Source organism: Acomys minous, assembly GCF_964271855.1.
Source record: "Acomys minous genome assembly, chromosome: 4".
Lineage (NCBI taxonomy): Eukaryota > Metazoa > Chordata > Mammalia > Rodentia > Muridae > Acomys > Acomys minous.
In genome coordinates this window covers 102,396,964-102,414,925 of record NC_140486.1, presented here as the reverse complement: position 1 = coordinate 102,414,925, position 17,962 = coordinate 102,396,964, and the positions used below count along the sequence as shown (strand labels likewise).

The 17,962-nt window shown below is 44.4% G+C and overlaps 1 protein-coding gene across 1 annotated transcript in view; it reads left to right on the top strand.

Annotated features, from left to right (window-relative positions):
* Nucleotides 1-1,119: 1,119 nt before the first annotated feature.
* The window catches only part of XRCC5 (X-ray repair cross complementing 5), an 89,655-nt gene continuing 72,812 nt past the window's right edge, over nt 1,120-17,962 (top strand). The window contains exons 1-6 of the mRNA XM_084778380.1: nt 1,120-1,273; nt 5,252-5,365; nt 7,470-7,653; nt 9,507-9,555; nt 10,850-10,972; nt 15,689-15,880. Of these exons, the coding sequence (XP_084634506.1) occupies nt 1,253-1,273; nt 5,252-5,365; nt 7,470-7,653; nt 9,507-9,555; nt 10,850-10,972; nt 15,689-15,880 (683 nt within the window). The 5' untranslated portion in view covers nt 1,120-1,252. The remainder of the gene's footprint in view (nt 1,274-5,251; nt 5,366-7,469; nt 7,654-9,506; nt 9,556-10,849; nt 10,973-15,688; nt 15,881-17,962) is intronic.

The window sequence follows — 17,962 nt, the reverse complement described above, 5'->3', positions numbered from 1 at the left end:
TATTTTCAGTTGTTTACCTTCTGTCTTAAGGAATTTCACTACCGGATGAGAATTTTGATCTGAGAGGAAACGGCTACTCAACACACATTGAAGAGTGATACAAACTTATCTATCTATCTATCTATCTATCTATCTATCTATCTATCTATCTATTTTTGGTTTTTTGAGACAGGGTTTCTCTGTGTAGCCTTGGCTGTCCTGGACTTGCTTTGTAGACCAGGCTGGCCTCAAACTCACAGTGATCTGCCAGCCTCTGCCTCCCAAGTGCTGGGATTAAAGGTGTGTGCCACCACACACCCCGGCCCGTTTAGAAGGCTTTTAGAGGAGTTATGTGACACTCTGGACTCATCTTATGTAGAACTCCAAAGTGCCAATATGAGCTGATAGCAGGACGGATTATTATTAGTTCAGTACTATCAAGTATTAAGTCATTTTTATTTTTAAAAATCGTGTATGCATGCATCTGTATGTTGGTATGTGCATTTGAGGGCAGGTGCCCGTTGAGGCCAGAAGAGAGGGCAACAGATCTCACAAAACTGGAGTTTTAAGCTGCCTGTTTTTTGTTGTTGTTGTTGTTGTTGTTTTTTAAAGATTTATATATTTATTATTATTTAAAGAGTGTTCTGCCTGCCAGGCCACCTGCAGGCCAGAAGAGGGCATTAGATCACATTATAGATGGTAGTGAGCCACCATATGTTTGCTGGGAATTGAATCAGGACCTCTGGAAGAGCAGTTAGTGCTCTTAACCTCTGAGCCATCTCTCAGCCTCACCCTTGCCGAAAAACAGTACACATTAACCTGTGAGCCATTTCCTCCAGCCTCTTATTTACTTTTTACTATTAAATTTATTCATTTACGTTTACTTATTATTGTGATTGTGGGCACGTGGGGTCAGAAGACAACTTGTAGGAATTGGTTCTTTTTCTCCACCATGTGGGTCCCTGGGGTGGGACTGGGGTCAGCAGGCTTGATGACAAACGCCTTAAAATGTCGAGACAGTTAGAGCCAGCCCAGCAATAGCGTTTTCAACAGCTCAAAGAGAACAAAGCCTTAACTAGGGAGGCAGGGAGAGAAATCTGCGCATGCTCACAGTTCAGGAGCAGAGTTTTCCCCGCCCCTTACACGCAGAGCCGGAAGTCTAGGCTGTGAGCGTGGTGTCCCGTGGACTAGGCCAGTAGGTCGCTGGGAACTGAGTTGCGACACTGTAGGTTTCCGCCCGGAAAAAGTAACCAACCCGCCTGTAACCAGCAACATGGCGTGGTCCGGTAATAAGGTACTGAGAGCTGGGCTTTTTGCGTTACCTAAGCCGGGATCTGCAGAGGGTGGCTCGGTAGCAGGAACTGTGGGATCTCAGCTGTGCCAGGACTGAAGGATGGATGCCCGAAGAGAAACGCTTGGGGGTTGGAGTTTTGCATTTGAGCGTTGTCCACCTTCACGCCCCCATACTCCTCCTTCTCCCTCCCTCCCTAGCTGCCCCGTTCTTTGTATCCACTCCTCCTGCTAACGGAGGCGTCGCTTATTGCTTTTGAACCTGGGTTCTAAAAATCTTTATGTTAGCCAAAATCATCCCCATATGTGACAGGCTTATAAAGCTTTAGGTAGGGAATCCTGTGAATGAACTTACTCAAAATAAAAAGTGTCATTATTACCTTCATAATAATTTACTGTCTTGAACTTATTGAAAGCTTACTGGCTGAGGCACAACTGAGCTTTTTATTCCTAGTTCATTAAATCTTCACACCAAACCGTGAGATGCACATTATTGTCCTTAGTTTGTCAGTAGGAAAACGAAGACATGAAGAACAAGTGAATAGAACACGGGCCCCTTTCCATAGGTGGTAAAATGCGGAGGTGAACCCAAGCCATCCATTTTCAGAGCCCTGAAAAAAACAAAACAAGACAAAACAAACCTCAAACCTCTCTATTGCTAAGAATCTTTGACCCCTGGCTTCCTAGAGTAATAAAGACAATTATAGTGAGCTTTAAAGGATTTTAAAAAAAATATTTATTGTGTTTGCGTTGGTGTTTTGCCTGCATGTATATCTGTGACAGGGTGTCAGATCCTCTGGAACTGGAGTTACAGACAGTTGTGAGCTTCCATGTGGGTTGTGAGAATTGAACTCAGGACCTCTGGAAGAGCAGTCAGTGTTCTTAACTACTAAGCCATCTCTCCAGCCCCTTAAAGTGATTTTTGATTACCAGAGAGATGTAATTGCAAGGATTTGCCCATCCATCCACTTACCTATCCATTTAACACAGGCACACAAAATAGGGGTTGAATAGGACTGATCTCTATTTTCCTCTGCCCTTACTGGGAAATTTTGATGCTGCTCACCTCCTCTTTCTTTCTTTCTTTTTTGATATTAAGAAAAATGAATGCATTTATTTAACACAGTTAAAAGCAAAGTGTCTAGGAATGGACTTGAGAGAGTTATATCGAAGGCAATAAACATTTTAAAATAAATTTGGGTTTTGATAGACAAATATTTACATGGTTTTATATAGTAAATATGTTTTAGTTAATGTACACTAATGATCAAATCAGAGTAATTAGCATAACTGTCACCTTAAAAATGTATCATTCCTGGGGAGGGAGTACATTAATACACCCTTTATTCTGAGTATCTTGTTATATTATTATTAATGCCTTCACTTGATTTTTTTTGTTTTTTAAGTTTTAATTTTATTAATTTATTCAGATTACAACTCAATTGTTATCCCATCCCTTATATACTCCCGTTCCTCCCTCCATCCCACTTTCACCCTATTCCCCTCTTCTAGGTCTATGACTGAGGGGGACCTCCTCCCCCACTATATGGTCACAGGCTATCAAGTCTCATCTTGGTAGCCTGCTTATTCTCTCTTTGAGTGCCATCAGTCCTCCACACCAAAGGGAAGTGGTCACATATGGAACACCAGAGTTCATGTCAAAGTCAGTCCCCGCTCTCCACATAACTGTGGAGGATGTCCTGTCCGTTGGGTAGATCAGAGTAAGGGTTTGATGTTTCCTACTTGTATTGTCCTTGGTTAGTGCAATAGTTTGAGCAGACACCCCTTGGCCCTGCTTCTGTGTAGAAATGAAGAGTTGCTGTACTTTCCCAGTTTCTCTTCCCTAGTTCTCTTTCTTTCTTTCTTTCTTTTTCTTTTTCTTTTTTTTTTTTTTTTGGTTTTTTGAGACAGGGTTTCTCTGTGTAGCCTTGGCTGTCCTGGACCCGCTTTGTAGACAAGGCTGGCCTCGAACTCACAGTGATCCACCTGCCTCTGCCTCCCGAGTGCTGGGATTAAAGGCGTGCGCCACCATGCCCGGCCCCTGCTTTTCTTATTGCTTCTAGAAGACGAATTTAAAGTATCATAGACAAGCTGGGCGTGGTGGCGCACGCCTTTAATCCCAGCACTCGGGAGGCAGAGGCAGGCGGATCGCTGTGAGTTCGAGGCCAGCCTGGTCTACAAAGTGAGTCCAGGATGGCCAAGGCTACACAGAGAAACCCTGTCTCGAAAAACCAAAAAAAAAAAAAAAAAAAAGTATCATAGACTGTTCTTCCAGACCAGAATCTTCATACTGTCAAACTCTTTGACGCCCTTTTCTGACTCTGTAATTCTTGACAGAAGACTTCTAGTCCTTTAGTGTTTGCTAGTTTAAATGAAGACTTGTGGACATATATAAAACAAACACAGCCAGTGTATTTTGTGATTCTTACGTTTTTAAAAATATTTTTATGCTGAGAGATTCACTATGGGATGTAAATCAAATTCCTTCAAAGATACTCCGTAGTTTATTACTGTTCATCTCCGAATAAGTTACCGGCTTCTGAAATCTGTGGCTGTCAGTATATGATGTGGTTCCATTCTGTATGAACTGAGGGAATATATTTGAATATATTTCCTTTGTGTGTTGGAAAAAGTCAAATTTAGGAGTCATCTCCCTAGTATAGGAGCTAGTCCAAGTTTTTCAAACACTTCTAGAGACAGACGATCGCTGACTCAGAAAATAGTGCCTTCTTAATTGATCACTTAAAAACCTTTGTCTCATAAGCTATGATGCTAGAATTGCTCACATTTTGTCTGCTCAGCAGAAAGCACAGATGAGACTGAGAGGATCAAGACAGTTAATTCTGGAATTGGCCTTAGACCTCATCTAGTCCAACAACTTCATGCGTGACTGAATTAACAGTGAGGTTAAGTGACGTTCAGAGGCCAGAGCTAATTAGTGGAAATGGGCCTAGACCCCAGGTTGCTAATCTAGTGGGGATTTTTTTTGTTTTGTTTTTTTTTTTGTTTTTGTTTTTTTACTGAAAGACCCTTCTTTCTCTTTCTTCAATATATTATAGTGTTGATACAAACCAAAATGTTTGTCAGGATAGAATATTGAAGCCTTATCATCTTGACTCAAATCTATAATTTACTTTGAAATTATAAGTTATTAGTTTAGGTCTTTTGCAGTATATGCAAAATACATAGAGCTTCACATGTGTCCAGTTTGCATTAGCTTGTTTTATTTCCTATTAATACTGTGATAGTATTAATCATCAGTTTGACAAACTTTAGAATCATGGTCTGGGATGGACTTTTTTTTTTTTTTTTTGAGACAGAGTTTTTCTGTGTAGCCTTGGCTGGCCTGGAACTCACTCTGTAGACTAGGCTGACCTGGAACTCATAGATATCTGCCTGCCTCTGCCTCCCGAGTGCTGGGATTAAAGGTGTGAGCCACCACCACCAGCTTAAAGATTTTATTTATTTTATGTATGAGTGCTCTATCTGCATGTGCACCTGTAGGCCAGAAGAGGGTATCAGATCACATTATAGATAGTTATAAGCCACCATGTGGTTGCTGGGAATTGAACTCAGGACCTCTGGAGGAACAGTCAGTGCTCTTAACCACTAAGCCATCTCACCAGCCCCAGGATTGTCTTATTATGGTAATTGATGTGGAAAGACTCACTGTGATGAGCTTAAGCTGGAGCTATGACCTAAAGTAAAGGCTTTACCCCTTAAGTTGCTTTTGTTAGGGCATTTTATCACAGCAATAGGAAAATAAACCCACCTGGTGCCATTGCTTATGATTGCAACTTCCTTAGTCACATGACTGACTCCTTTGTCTGTAACTTTACATGTCTTCTGACATGCACTCTGTCCATAGCACATGCCCCCTCCCTTTACCATTCCTCTTCTACATAGCAGTTCAGGGACCCCCTCCAGAAACTTTGCCAATAACTTCTTTTTTCTTGTGTACTTTTTGGGACTTTGTTTCTAGGCAGCTGTTGTGCTGTGTATGGATGTGGGCGTTGCTATGGGTAACTCCTTTCCTGGTGAAGAATCCCCATTTGAACAAGCAAAGAAAGTGATGACTATGTTTCTCCAACGGCAGGTAGGTTTCAGTTTAACCTTGAGCTTGTAACCGATGTTCTGAACACTTACTGCCTTCACTTCTTCTTCTTTTTTTTTTTTTTTCCCTTCACTTCTTAACATAAGATGCCCTCCTGGCTATTTCCAGCCTGTGTTTTGCAGAATCGGGAGGGTTTTCTTACATTACTCAAGCCTGCCCACCCCTAGAGCCCAACATTGTCTGCTTTTCCTGCTCCGACCCCCTCTCTAGACACAACAGTTGTAAGCAGAAATGAAAAGTGATATAAAATGCTTAAAGGTACAGTCTCTAGAGGCAGATGATGTGCGTCAGAATCCGTGCCTTTTCCTGCTACTTCCTACCCCCATGAACTTGAGCAGACCCTTCAATTTGGTTGTGCCTAGTTCAGTTGTTAATTTTTATTATTTATTTTTTTTTTAGTGCATAGCAAACTACCTCCAAACTTAATTTTTCTTTTTTAGATTTATTTCTTTATTATTATGTATACAATGTTCTGCCTGCATGTACACCTGCACACCAGGAGAGGGCACCAGTTCTCATTATAGATGGAAATGAGCCACCATGTGGTTGCTGGGAATTGAACTCAGGACCTTCGGAAGAATGGTCAGTGCTCTTAACCTCTGAGCCATCTCTCCAGCCCCCAAACTTAATATCTTAAGTGACTTTAAAAAGAAGTCGTTGTTCATGGCTGATGGTCTCGATGAGGTAGGCTCAGATGGGGTTCTTTTCCCAGCGCCTTTGATTAGTTACTTGTTTCTGCACCAAGAATACTTGACAAAGCGACTTCAACATAGAAGGGTCTGTTTCGGTTCACAGTTACAGGGTCCAGTCTGCCGTGGAAGTGGTGGCTGTGGGAGCGTGAGGCTGCCATGGCTTCTGTAGGTGGGAAACAGAGGGAGGCGAGGCTGGTGCTCTGCTCACTTCCTGCGTGTGAGTCAGCCCGGGACTCCAGCATGTGGTTTAGTGTCACTCACATTTAGGGTGGGGTGGAGCTTCCCATCTCAGTTAGTCTAGGTAATTCCCCACAGGTTGATCTAGTCTAGTTAATCTCTCCTGGGCACCCCCAGAAATCCTTTCTCAGGCCCTAGTTCTTGTTCAGTTGGGAATATTTTAGCCACCATGCCCCTCTTTTACTACTCACCCCCCCTTTTTTTTTAAATTGAGACAGTTATCTTTTCCAGTTCAGCCTGACCTCGAACTAACTCTCTCACTCTTTTTCTTTTTCTTTTGAGACAGTGTTTCTCTGTGTAGCCTTGGCTGTCTTGGATTCTCTTTGTAGACCAGGCTGGCCTCAAACTCACACAGATGCGCCTGCCTCTGCCTCCTTTGTGCTGGGTTTACAGGTGTGCTCCACAGTGCCCGGCTTGGCCTGGAACCCTCAGTTCTCATGTCTGCCTCCTGAGTGCTAGGATTACAGGCACGAGCAACCATTTTGGTAGGTGTTTTTCCATGAAAGGATCTCAGACGATTGCGGCCAGATGGAGGCTGCGGCTGGAGTTGTCTGAAGGCTCACTTGGTGTGGATGTTCAAGATAGCACACTCACTGAGCTATCCAGATGATGCCTTATGGCAGCCATGAACTCGGAGACCCCCTTACATATAGGAGTTTGGGAGCCTCTCAAGGTAGCAGCTAGCCTAGGAGTATTCTTAGAGGAAACAGTTCCCAGAGGCCCTGCCTGTGTGCTTTTTTAGGGCCTAGCTTTAGAAATCCCAGAATGCCCTTTTTTTTTGTTTTGTATTTTCCAATGAGTCATTAAGGCCAGCTCACATTTAAGGGTGGAGAGGGAATTAGACTCCCTTCTTTTAATAAGCAGTAGCCTGCAAATGCAGGGAGAAAAGGAATGGATGCGGACTGTCTTGGAGACATCTAACAGGATGCTTCAATGCCAGAGTTGCTTTGAGGAGTAAAGTAATTCTGTAACCTGGGAGTGGTGGTGTATGCTTGTCATCTGAGCTCTCAGAAGGCCCCATGCTCATTTAGTTTAATATCTGGGGGCCCTGGGGACCTGCCTCAGAGGTATGATCTTCCTGTTCCCTGAAGGTTAGGTGTCCTCTTCTTTCCGGGCTGTTTGACTACACTCTACGACCTTTGGATATTCCTTCCTAGGTATTTTCAGAGAGCAAGGATGAGATCGCCTTAGTCCTCTTCGGTACAGACGGCACTGATAATGCCCTTGCTGGTGAGGACCAGTATCAGAGCATCACAGTGCACAGACACCTGATGCTACCAGATTTTAATTTGCTGGAAGACATCGGAAGCAAAATCCAGCCAAGCTCTCGACAAGCTGACAGTATCCTTTTTGTCCCCAAGAAGACAAGACCATTTCCCTTTATCTGAAGAATCACAGTAGACTTTGGTGAGGCTCTCCCGTAGTCTCAGACCTAAACATCTATCTGGGCCCATTTTCCTTTGAGGAAAAGGAGTTGTGTAATTGATAAGAATTAGTCAGTGAACGAATGGCCAGCTCCAGGTTTTCTAGGCTCTCGCTCTCTCTCTGCATAGTGATACTGAGAGGTTGGGAAGTAAGGGCGGGGGAGGGGGGGTGCGGGATCCTAGGGAGTACGTGTGTACATTGACGGGGGAGAGGGGTTGGAGGCACTGCTTGTCAGCAGGTGCGGAGGCTGCCTTAGTCGGGGTCTATTGCTATGAAGAGACGCCATGACCACAGCAACTTTTATAGTTTAGAGGTTTTGTCCATCAGCGTCATGGCAGGAAGCATGGTGGGAAGCAAGGTGGCAGCATGCAGGCAAACATGGCGCAGGAGAGTAACTGAGAGTTCCACATCCCAATCCGCAGGCAACAGGAAGAGCGTGACACTGGGCCTCAAAGCCCACCCCCAGCAACAGGCTTCCTCCAACAAGGCCACACCCACTCCAGCAAGGCCACACCTCCTGATCCTTTCACACAGAGCCACTCCCTATGAGTCTCTGGGGCCGTTTGTATTCAGACCACGACAGAAGTATATTCAGAAGATTACAGTGCTAACTTTCTCTGCTCTTCTGGGTGAAGGGTTTTTTTTTTTTTTTTAAAGATTTATTTATTTATTTATTGCATATGAGTGTTTTATCTGCAGAAGAGGGTATCAGATTACATTATAGATGGTTGTGAGCCACCATGTGGTTGCTGGGAATTGAACTCAGGACCTCTGGAAGAGCAGGTGGCGCTCTTAACCACTGAGCCACCTTTCCAGCCCAGGTGAAGGATGTTTTTAATGCAAAAACTCAGGTTGCTAGCCAAGCTGAGGTGTTTCATTTCTTACCTCATTCACAGAGGGCTGCTCTAGTTTACCTCTCTGTTGGGGTGATTAGACACTGAGCGTAATCAACTTGGGGGGGGGGGAGGGTTTATTTTAGCTTCTGTTATGGAAGGGAGCCAATGCAGGAGCTTAAAGCACAAACCAAGAGAGAAAGGCTGCATACTGGCTTTCTCCCCAGGCTCATGTTCAGAGACGGCACCACCCACAGTGCTCTGGGCTCCTACACCACTTAGTAATGAAGAAAATGCACCACAGACGTGCCAAGAGGCCAGTGTAATGCAGACAGTTCCTCAGTTGAGGTTTGGCTTCCCAAGTGTGTCAAATTGACAAGATTAGCTGTGAAAATGAAACCCTGTCTTAACACACACACGCACACACACACACACACACACTCACACAGGCATACACAAACGTATACATATATATACACACATACACATAGGTGTGCACACACACAAATTAGGGTTCTAATTTTAAGGGTGTATTAGTATTTTTCTAAACAATTGGTAGTACCATTCTTGACCACTGGGAGGTGCTGCTGTGTTTGGAGTGATTTGCAAATGCTGCATGCCTTATGACTTGCTTTGTATTTAAGAATGGACTGGTTACCAAATATGGGTTCTAGGTGCTGTTAAATGACATCTTAAGGTTCTTGTTCAATGAATATGCATTAAATCTCTTGTGTTTATTTCCCCCCAAACACTATTTGTCAGGATGTATATGTTGATAGCATTTATGAAATAAAATCTGGAAGAGGGCACACAGGCAAGCTCTTTCGAGTCATTCAGTGCCTGCAGCTGTCAGTAGTGTGGGCTTTGCAGGGAGAAGCTGTGATGTTCACCAGATGAAGGGACTGTTGGCATTGTTTCTACCCTTAACTAGCTGAGTCCTGGACGCCCTGATTGTGTGCATGGATTTGATTCAGCGTGAAACCATGTGAGTGTCTCACCTGAGGGAAGTGAGGCTTTCTGGGAAAAGCATGGCTTGATGTGGTCAGGAGACTGTGTGGTTTGTTGTTACTCACATAGCATGTTAGTCTGGCAGAAAGAAGACTTGGCAGAAGTCAGTGATACACTTTCTAGTTTTTGAAAGTTTAAAACAAAGGACCTCCTTTGGTGGGAGTTTCTCTGGGAGAAATAAGCATTGGCATGTGTTGGTTTTCTTACTCCAAAGCTTTGAAAAGTACTAAGTGATATGATCCAGAAGTAAATGGTGTGCTATCACAGTATCTCTGTCAACTTCCTAACACAGGCTTTGGTTAATTTTTGTGTCCTGAAAAGTGTACCCTTGAACACATATGGATGCATTGTTAGGAAAGATAGTTAGTGCTAACATCCCAGGCTTGAAACTGTATTATTGTTTCTCAGTCTGCCTGCTTTGCAAAATCCTGCAGCTGATCCCATGTGTAATACCCTAGCAGGGTATTTGGACAGTGAAGCTGCAGGGCTGATACTGTCTTATACCTGGGAGTCCCTTGTTTACGTTCTGAAGCTGTGCAGGCAGGAAGGGATCGTTTTAAGTCCCAGTGTTAGGAATAAGAGCTAGGGACGCAAGAATAGTATGTTTTGTGATGCTGAGCCAAGTGCAAACTAATGAAGTTGATTATGTATGTAATAGAAACTCAACTGAGCATTAAGGTATGGACTTGGAGAATGTAATTGATTATACTTATATCTTAATCAATTATATTTAGAGTCAGCCCTTAGCCTCTCTCTGCCCAGTGACCAAGTGTATTTCAACTCAGTGGGAGGCAGAGGCAAGAGGATCTCTGTGAGTTCGAGGCCAGCCTCAGCTACAAAGTGAGTCCAGGACAGCCAAGGCTACAGAGAGAAACCCTGTCTCAAAAAACCACAAATAAAACCACACACTCACACACACATATACACATGCACACACACACACACACACCCCTTTTTGGTGCATGTGTGTGTGTGTGTATGCACTCACAAGTGTGCACAGGCACACATATGTACATGCTACAGCACATGTGTGGAGGCTAGAGGACAACTTCTTAGAGTCAGTTCTCTTCGCCTTCCATGCGTGCGTGCATGCGTGTGTGTGTGTGTGCATGCGTGCATCCGTGCGTGCATGCGTGCGTGCATGCGTGCGTGCATTCTGGCGATGGAACTGAGGCTGCATGCAGGCTTGCAGGGCAGTTGTCTGTACATGCTGAGCCTCCTCGCCCGCCCATCAGAGAATGACTTGGTAATGTGATTCTTCTGTCTTTTAGAGGGAAGAAGTTTGGGAGGAAGCATATTGAAGTCTTCACTGACCTCAGCAGCCCGTTCAGCCAAGATCAACTGGATGTTATCATCTGTAACTTGAAGAAGTCCGGCATCTCCCTGCAGTTCTTGTAAGACCCTGAGAGTAATGGGTAGGGAAATCCCAGCATCTCTTAGGCAGTGAGCGGGGTCCTGTGCGGGCGGCTCATGGAGGCTTCTCCTTTGGCTGAGTAGCAGTCTGCTAGGCGACTGGCTGGTCACCGTACAGGTATCAGCTGGTGTGTGTTCATGGGACTGTTCTGCGCTGTGGTGATGAAGAGATAAATGAAATAGTGATACAGAGGAGGTTAGCTCAGTAGCAACTCACTGCTTTTAGATCCAAAGGACCAAGCAATTAAAAAAAAATCTTTTGAGGTTATACAGTTTATCTCCTGTCTCCATAGTTAACATCGGCAGCCTGGTAGTTTGTTTCTTACGTGGCTCAGAGTGATGACTATAGACAATTGTAGACTGAGGGTAGACAAAACTGTTAGGAATCAATTTTTAGCATGTACATGTCTATGTTTAACCCTTTCTCAGGGTGCAGTGACACAATACAGTGTAATTTGCTATGTGTATTATAAAATTTGGGGAGAAAAATGGGTTTTTATAGTTAATAAGGAAGAGATTCGCTCTTCTCACAGCAACTTAAATTTCCCCTCCAGCATTTCCTTTCTCTATCTTAAATCCCCTCTAAAAAATTCTTGTCACACTAATCCTTCCTGCTGCATTTAAAACCCATTTCTTCTTGCCCTATTTTTGGCTGAAGCAGAGTGATGGTACCGGATGCTGAATTATTAATCTGGTCAGGGATGTTCACTGTTCAAATTGAGAACTGCACTAAGAGGCCTTCAGTTCAGAGTGGTAATCTCTGGCCACTTAGCCTGCCTGCCTCGGGGGATTCAGAACCCCTCTTGCATGCGTGCATGTCCCTCTAAGACGGCTGAGGGACCTCTCCGCATGGGACAAGAGTTCAGACGAGCCACCACACTGGCACTTGTTATGGTAGCACTTCAGAGAAATTAAGTGCTTTTTAAGCGACACTTCTTAGTAGGCTGAGGTTTCTCAGGGCTTCAGAAGGCCAGCTTAGCTCAGTTCCCCAGCCTCGGTCTCAGGATGCCTTGTGTGTGAAGCATATGATGAGGATGGTGATGGTGATGGTGATGATGGTGATGATGGTGGTGATGATGGTGATGATGATGGTGGTGGTGGTGATGATGATGATGGTGATGATGGTGATGATGATGGTGGTGGTGGTGGTGATGATGGTGATGATGATGATGATGATGATGAGTACCACAGTAGAGTAGCAGAAGGAATGTGGTCTTTCTTCCACTTGCTTGTTACTTGACTGGTTGCATTTGTTCCCTTGGGTATGTTTTTTTTCCCCTGTATTAGAAACTGCCACCCACTGCTCAGTATATTCCATGTATCGTCAGTTGCTTTATTTTAATTGAAAACACACTTGGTACTCGGGCATAGTTTTTCCTTTCCGCTACTCTGGTCAAATGCAGAATAGAAAGAACTGTTACTGTAACTTTTTCTAGGGTGAGGTTCCTCATGCTTATTTGTCTCTTCCTGGGTGATGCTGGAGTGACAGTCGATTCCTTCTGCAGACTACCTGTGCCCTGCACACGGGGTGGGGTGGGGGGCTTTAGCCCAGTGTCTAATGCAGGCCTTTCAGGTCTGGCATGCTAAGTAAATGAAGAGGTTACACCAAAAGCCTTAAGTCTAACAAACGGAATGATTGATTGCCTTTAAAGTATCCACCCGCATAGGGGTGCCCTACAGTGTGTTGGGTGGACTGAAAAGATAACCTTATTCAGCCGTCTGTGTTTGCAAGACCAGAGTACAGTGGGATGCTCAGCGTAGCTCAAGAGCTTCACCCTGTTGGGCAAGTGACTGAGCCTCTCTGGTCCACTTATTTTATCTCAGTTGCTTTAGGTTCTTTTCAGAAAATGGAAGCAGAAATCTCCACTGAATTAGGATATGAGAAATCAATGCTAGTGCCTAACGAGAGCATTTCTAGAGTACCTAGATGATGTTCTCTTAAATGTATTTGGACGGTTTTTCAGTTTGCATATGGATTTGATTATTTAACATGTTTTAAAATTAATTTTTATTTTCTGTGTTTGAATGTTTTATTTGCATGTATGTCTGTGTACCCTGTGTGTGTGCCCTGTGTGTGTGGCGATCAGAAAAGAGTATTGGATCCCCTGGGACTCAGGTTACATATGGTTGTAAGCCTCCAGATGGCTGCTGAGAGCCAAACCTGGGTCCTCAGCAAGATTAACAAGAGCTCTTAACTGCTGAGCCATCTCCCTAGTCTCTGGGTATATGTATATGTATTTGTATATGTATATGTATATGTATTTGTATATGTATATGTATAAATCCCAACCTAGATTTTGCCTCACTTCAAACAAATAACTAGAGAGAAACATAACAGAATTGGGTTTTATTTCTGTCTAGGAACATTCTGATTCCTGTATAAGATTTTAGTGTCCACACTAGCATTCAAATTTTACGCATCTTATGTTTCACAACCTCTTATTTATTATTATTGCTATTTACAGTGTCGGGGTTGGATTCGGGGCCTCATGCATGTGAGGCAGTCAGTCCCTATCGCTGAGCTACATCCTCAGCTTCATACCCTCTTATATATCCCCATAGAAACCCTGTGGACCATCGATAGCCTCCCAGCATTCTGGTGTGATCAGTGTGTTGCATGGACTTGCTCTAGGAAGCATTCTTCTGAACTTTAACCTTTGGCTTTAGTGACAGTCAGTGAGCTCTTCCTGGTCTCTTCTTCAGACTATTGCTTCCCAATATTTTTATAAGTTTGAAATCAGAGATTAAACACTGAGTCCTTCAGCAGGGTATGCTGTGGGACAGACACATTGTGACACACTACAGCTTCCACCATGAGATGTTTTCTATTGTAGAAAATTGGCTGTTAATATTTACTATTTTTAATCATTATTTTTACTTTATGCACTTGTGTTTTGATTCCATTTATATCTGTATGAAGATGTCAGATGCCCTGGAACAGGAGTTACAGACAGTTGTGATCTGCCATGTGGGTGCTGGGAATTGAACCAGGGTCCTCTAGAAGAGCAGTCAGTGCTTGTAACCGCTGACCTATCTCTCCAGCTTCCCATTAATACTTATAATTATTATGGTGGTTATTATTTAACCTGCTATCATATCAATAAAAGACATAGACACCTGTTAGATTTTTAATAGCCTTAAATTCTGGGGCTGGGCAGGTATAAACTCCTTAAGCTACCATGTTACCTCCCAGCTCCACATCCCATGCCAGTTGCTCTGGTAATCCCTATGTGGGCTACTTCCAATCCATTAGCCCATAAACGCTTGCACATGTTTCTCGTCTGGGCTGCCTCTCTCCTTCACTGATCCTTAGAGCAGGCTCCTCCCAGCCACATGTCATTTGTTCATGATAATCCATGGCTACTCTGCTTTCTCTTTCTCCTCTCCTGCCTCTGTCTCTCCATCTCTCCTTCCCCTGATCCTTCTGTCTGCCAAGCCCGAGAACCTCACCTCCATCTAAGGCTCGTCTGCCCTGCCCAGGTGTAGGTATTTATTCAGCCAATCGGGATAATTTGGAGGCAAGGTTACACAGTATCACTTTGCTATACTTGAGGGTTTGCTTGTAGAAAGGTGAGAATCTTGTGGTGGGGGGGTCGGGGTTAAGCAATTAACTAAATATAAAGCACCGGACCATGCCCTAACACTCCCATGCTTTGTTTTGTTTATTTATTTATTTTTGTTTGTGTGTTTTTTCTTTTGTGGGTGAGGTTGCAAGGGCTAAAGATGGATATGAGGAGAGGTGAGTGGTCTTAGGGTGCATAATACAAAACTCACAAAGAATCAGTAAAAAATAAAAAAAAACCCAAACCAACCAACCAACCAAAACAAACAAACAAAAAATACCTTCTTAGGTAGTAGAGTTGGGCCACATGAGCTTGCCTCAGTGATTCCTGTTTCTGTGGCAATACGGGTGAGGTAATAAACAGGCAGTTCCCTCCCCAGGTCTGGAGGAAGGGAAATCTGAGCTCATGGTACCAATGCAAATTTGGTGTTGGGTGGGGGATGTCTGTCTCCCAGATGATGCCGTGACATTACATGATAGGAAGGACAGAAAAGGCAGAACGGTACTTAGTCCTCTGCTCAGGCTTCCACCACCATGATCACCTGATGACCACTCCCATGCTTAAATTTCAATATAAGAAACTTAGAGCTGGGTGTAGTCCTGCACGCCTTTCAGCCCAGCACTCGGGGAGGCAGAGTGGATCTTCGTGAGTTCGAGGCCAGCCTGGTCTACGAAGTGAGTCCAGGACAGCCAAGGCCACATGGAGAAACCATGTCTTGAAAAGCCAAATTAAATAAATAAATAAATAAAAAGAAAGAAACTTGGGGGCAGAGAGCACAGTAGAGCACTATGGAAGAGGCTATTCTGAGAGAGCAGCCATTACAAGACAGATGAGGTGAAGTGAGCAGATGTGGTGAAAGGCTCGCAGGACTTGGCTGTAACTGTTCTGTAGCTGCACAGAGAGGCCTGCCTTTCCAGTACTTGGTTGTGTCAGCCAGTTTCCCCTTTTTATCAAATCAAAGGAGTGTTAGCTATTTAAAGCTGGTAGACACAGGTCATTTAACATAGAAAATTATGGACTGTGTGAGCTTGACTGACAGGCCTGCATCTTCCTCATTGGTAGTAACAGTCACAGGGTTGGAATCCAGATTTGGAACCAAAGCTCATCCTCTTTACTGGCCATCTTTCCTGACAGTCTGCCTTTTCCAATTGGCAAGAATGATGCGCCTGGAAACAGAGGAGATGGCGCCTCCGGCTTGGACCAGCATGCACCGTCCTTCCCTCAGAAAGGAATTACTGAGCAGCAGCAGGAAGGCGTCCGCATGGTGAAAAGGGTCATGCTGTCGTTGGAAGGCAAAGACGGACTGGATGAGATTTATTCCTTCAGGTAGGAAGTGGAGACACTGGCAGCATCCCTTAATCTTTCCACGTGGGTTTCTCTGATCACAGGTCTCTTTAATGCTTTTCTTTCTCTGGGCCGTGCTTGACTTGGCAGTCATTCTTTAATAAGTGTTGTGAACTTTATTAAGGAAGTCGAAAGCTCGCCCTTGATCTGCCTTTTATTAGTGTGCTTGGTTTGCACAGGGTTCTCATCTGTTTCCAGGGGTGCGCCACTGAAGTGTGGGTGTTTATAGATGCCTTATAGATGGCGTAGGAGGGTCCATCTTTCCAATTTTAGTATATGTGCTGCCGAAGTGAGCGTGAGATTTTGTCTTTATTCCAAGCTGGGGACATATTTGTTGGACCACTCTGTTCTTTACAAAACCCATTGTTTTTATTTTTAAGTTCTTCTATTAGCATATATTGTTTATAGATCATTGCTTTTGTTGTGTCATTTTCATTTGTGTATGTTATGTCTTTTGATCATATTCACCTCTATTCCTTTCTGGTCCTCCCACTCCTGCTGAGCCCCCCTTTTCCATCTATTCCCCTTCTACTTTCACTTTTTTTGGGTCGGAGGGAGTGGGGGCCTGATGAGTTTCCCCAGTGAGGGCTGTTTACGGGGGCATGGGTAACCAGCTTACCAGTGGTTATGCTGCAGAAGAAAATGGCTCTCTTCTTTATGGGGCGGGGGCAGAGATCTTCCTTATAAACTGTGGAGACCCCGCCGCCCCCATGGAATATTGACAGGCTCAGTCATGTATGACTGTAAGACAACATTCTACAACATTCCACCCTTTCTCTTGCTTTTTCATTTACAGTGTCCCCCGAGCCATGTAGGGGATAATGTAGATGCCCCATTTAGGGCTGAACATCCAACAAGCACTTATTCTTAGCACTGCGGTCCTCCCTGTAGTAATTGCCACCTACTACAAAAAGGTTCTCTGACCAAAGCTGACATAGCACCACTAATCTAGGCACGTAAACATAAATGTGAAGAAGATACTTTGAAGGAACTTTCTGATTAAGGGTGCTTCCTGCTCTTCCAGAGGTCCTGATGGTATCCTCATGTGAATATACCCAAACACAGACACAGTCACAAACACAACAGTTTTTAAAAAGGCAATTTGAGGGGACATCATGTCCATTTAGCAAAACAATAATGGGCTCTTTACTAGGGCCTATGACCTCTATAGCCGTTGGCTTTTGACTACGTGCACAGTACCACCTGTGGTCTTTTTCCTGTGGAGGGGGTTGGAGGAGTTGGTTGCCACAATAGTCATGCTACTGTTTTATCAGTGGGCTGTCAGGTCCGTGTTACAGTACCCAGCGCCCACGCAGTGGGCTGAGGATGACTGTTGGGGACAGTTCTCCCAGCGGTCTGCAGAGCACCTTGCAGCACTGAGCGTCTCACTCAGCTTGCTTTCTCAGTGCTCTGCAACCAAAGCACATGGCGCCCTCTGCAATAGGGTCTTGCCACACAGTTCTCTTGTGCAGGAAATAGTAGTGGCAATAGCCCTTTTCTTTGGGGGATCTCAGGAGTTTCCCTTACCTGTCCCTGGGATTTTCATTTAGTGTCTCGTGACTTCTGGGACAGCTTTATCACCCACGTAGGAGACCTGGGCCTCTCTACTCAAACTCTTGAAAGCTCTGTCTTTTTTGTTTTGTTTTGTTTTGTTTTTTCGAGACACGGTTTCTTTGTTGTAGCCTTGGCTGTCCTAGACTCACTTTGTAGAGCAGGCTGGCCTCGAACTCACAGCAAAGCAGCAGGTTCCCTTATGGCTTAGAAAGACTTTTAGAATAGTTTTTTTTACTTTATGCCTGTTTTGCCTGCGTATGTGTGGGCCCACATGTGTGCCCATTGCCCACAGAAGTCAGAAGAGGGCACTGGATCCCCTGGAACTGGAATTACAGATGGCTGCGAGCCGCCATGTGGGTGCTGGGAAGTGAACCAGGGTCCTCTGCAAGAGCAGCCAGGGCTCTTAACCCCCGAGCCACTCTCCAGCCTCCGTACAGCCTTTTCATCCATCCTCAGTTTCGGTTGACTCTCCCAGCTCCTTGCCACCCATCTCTACTTAAATAGTTTGGC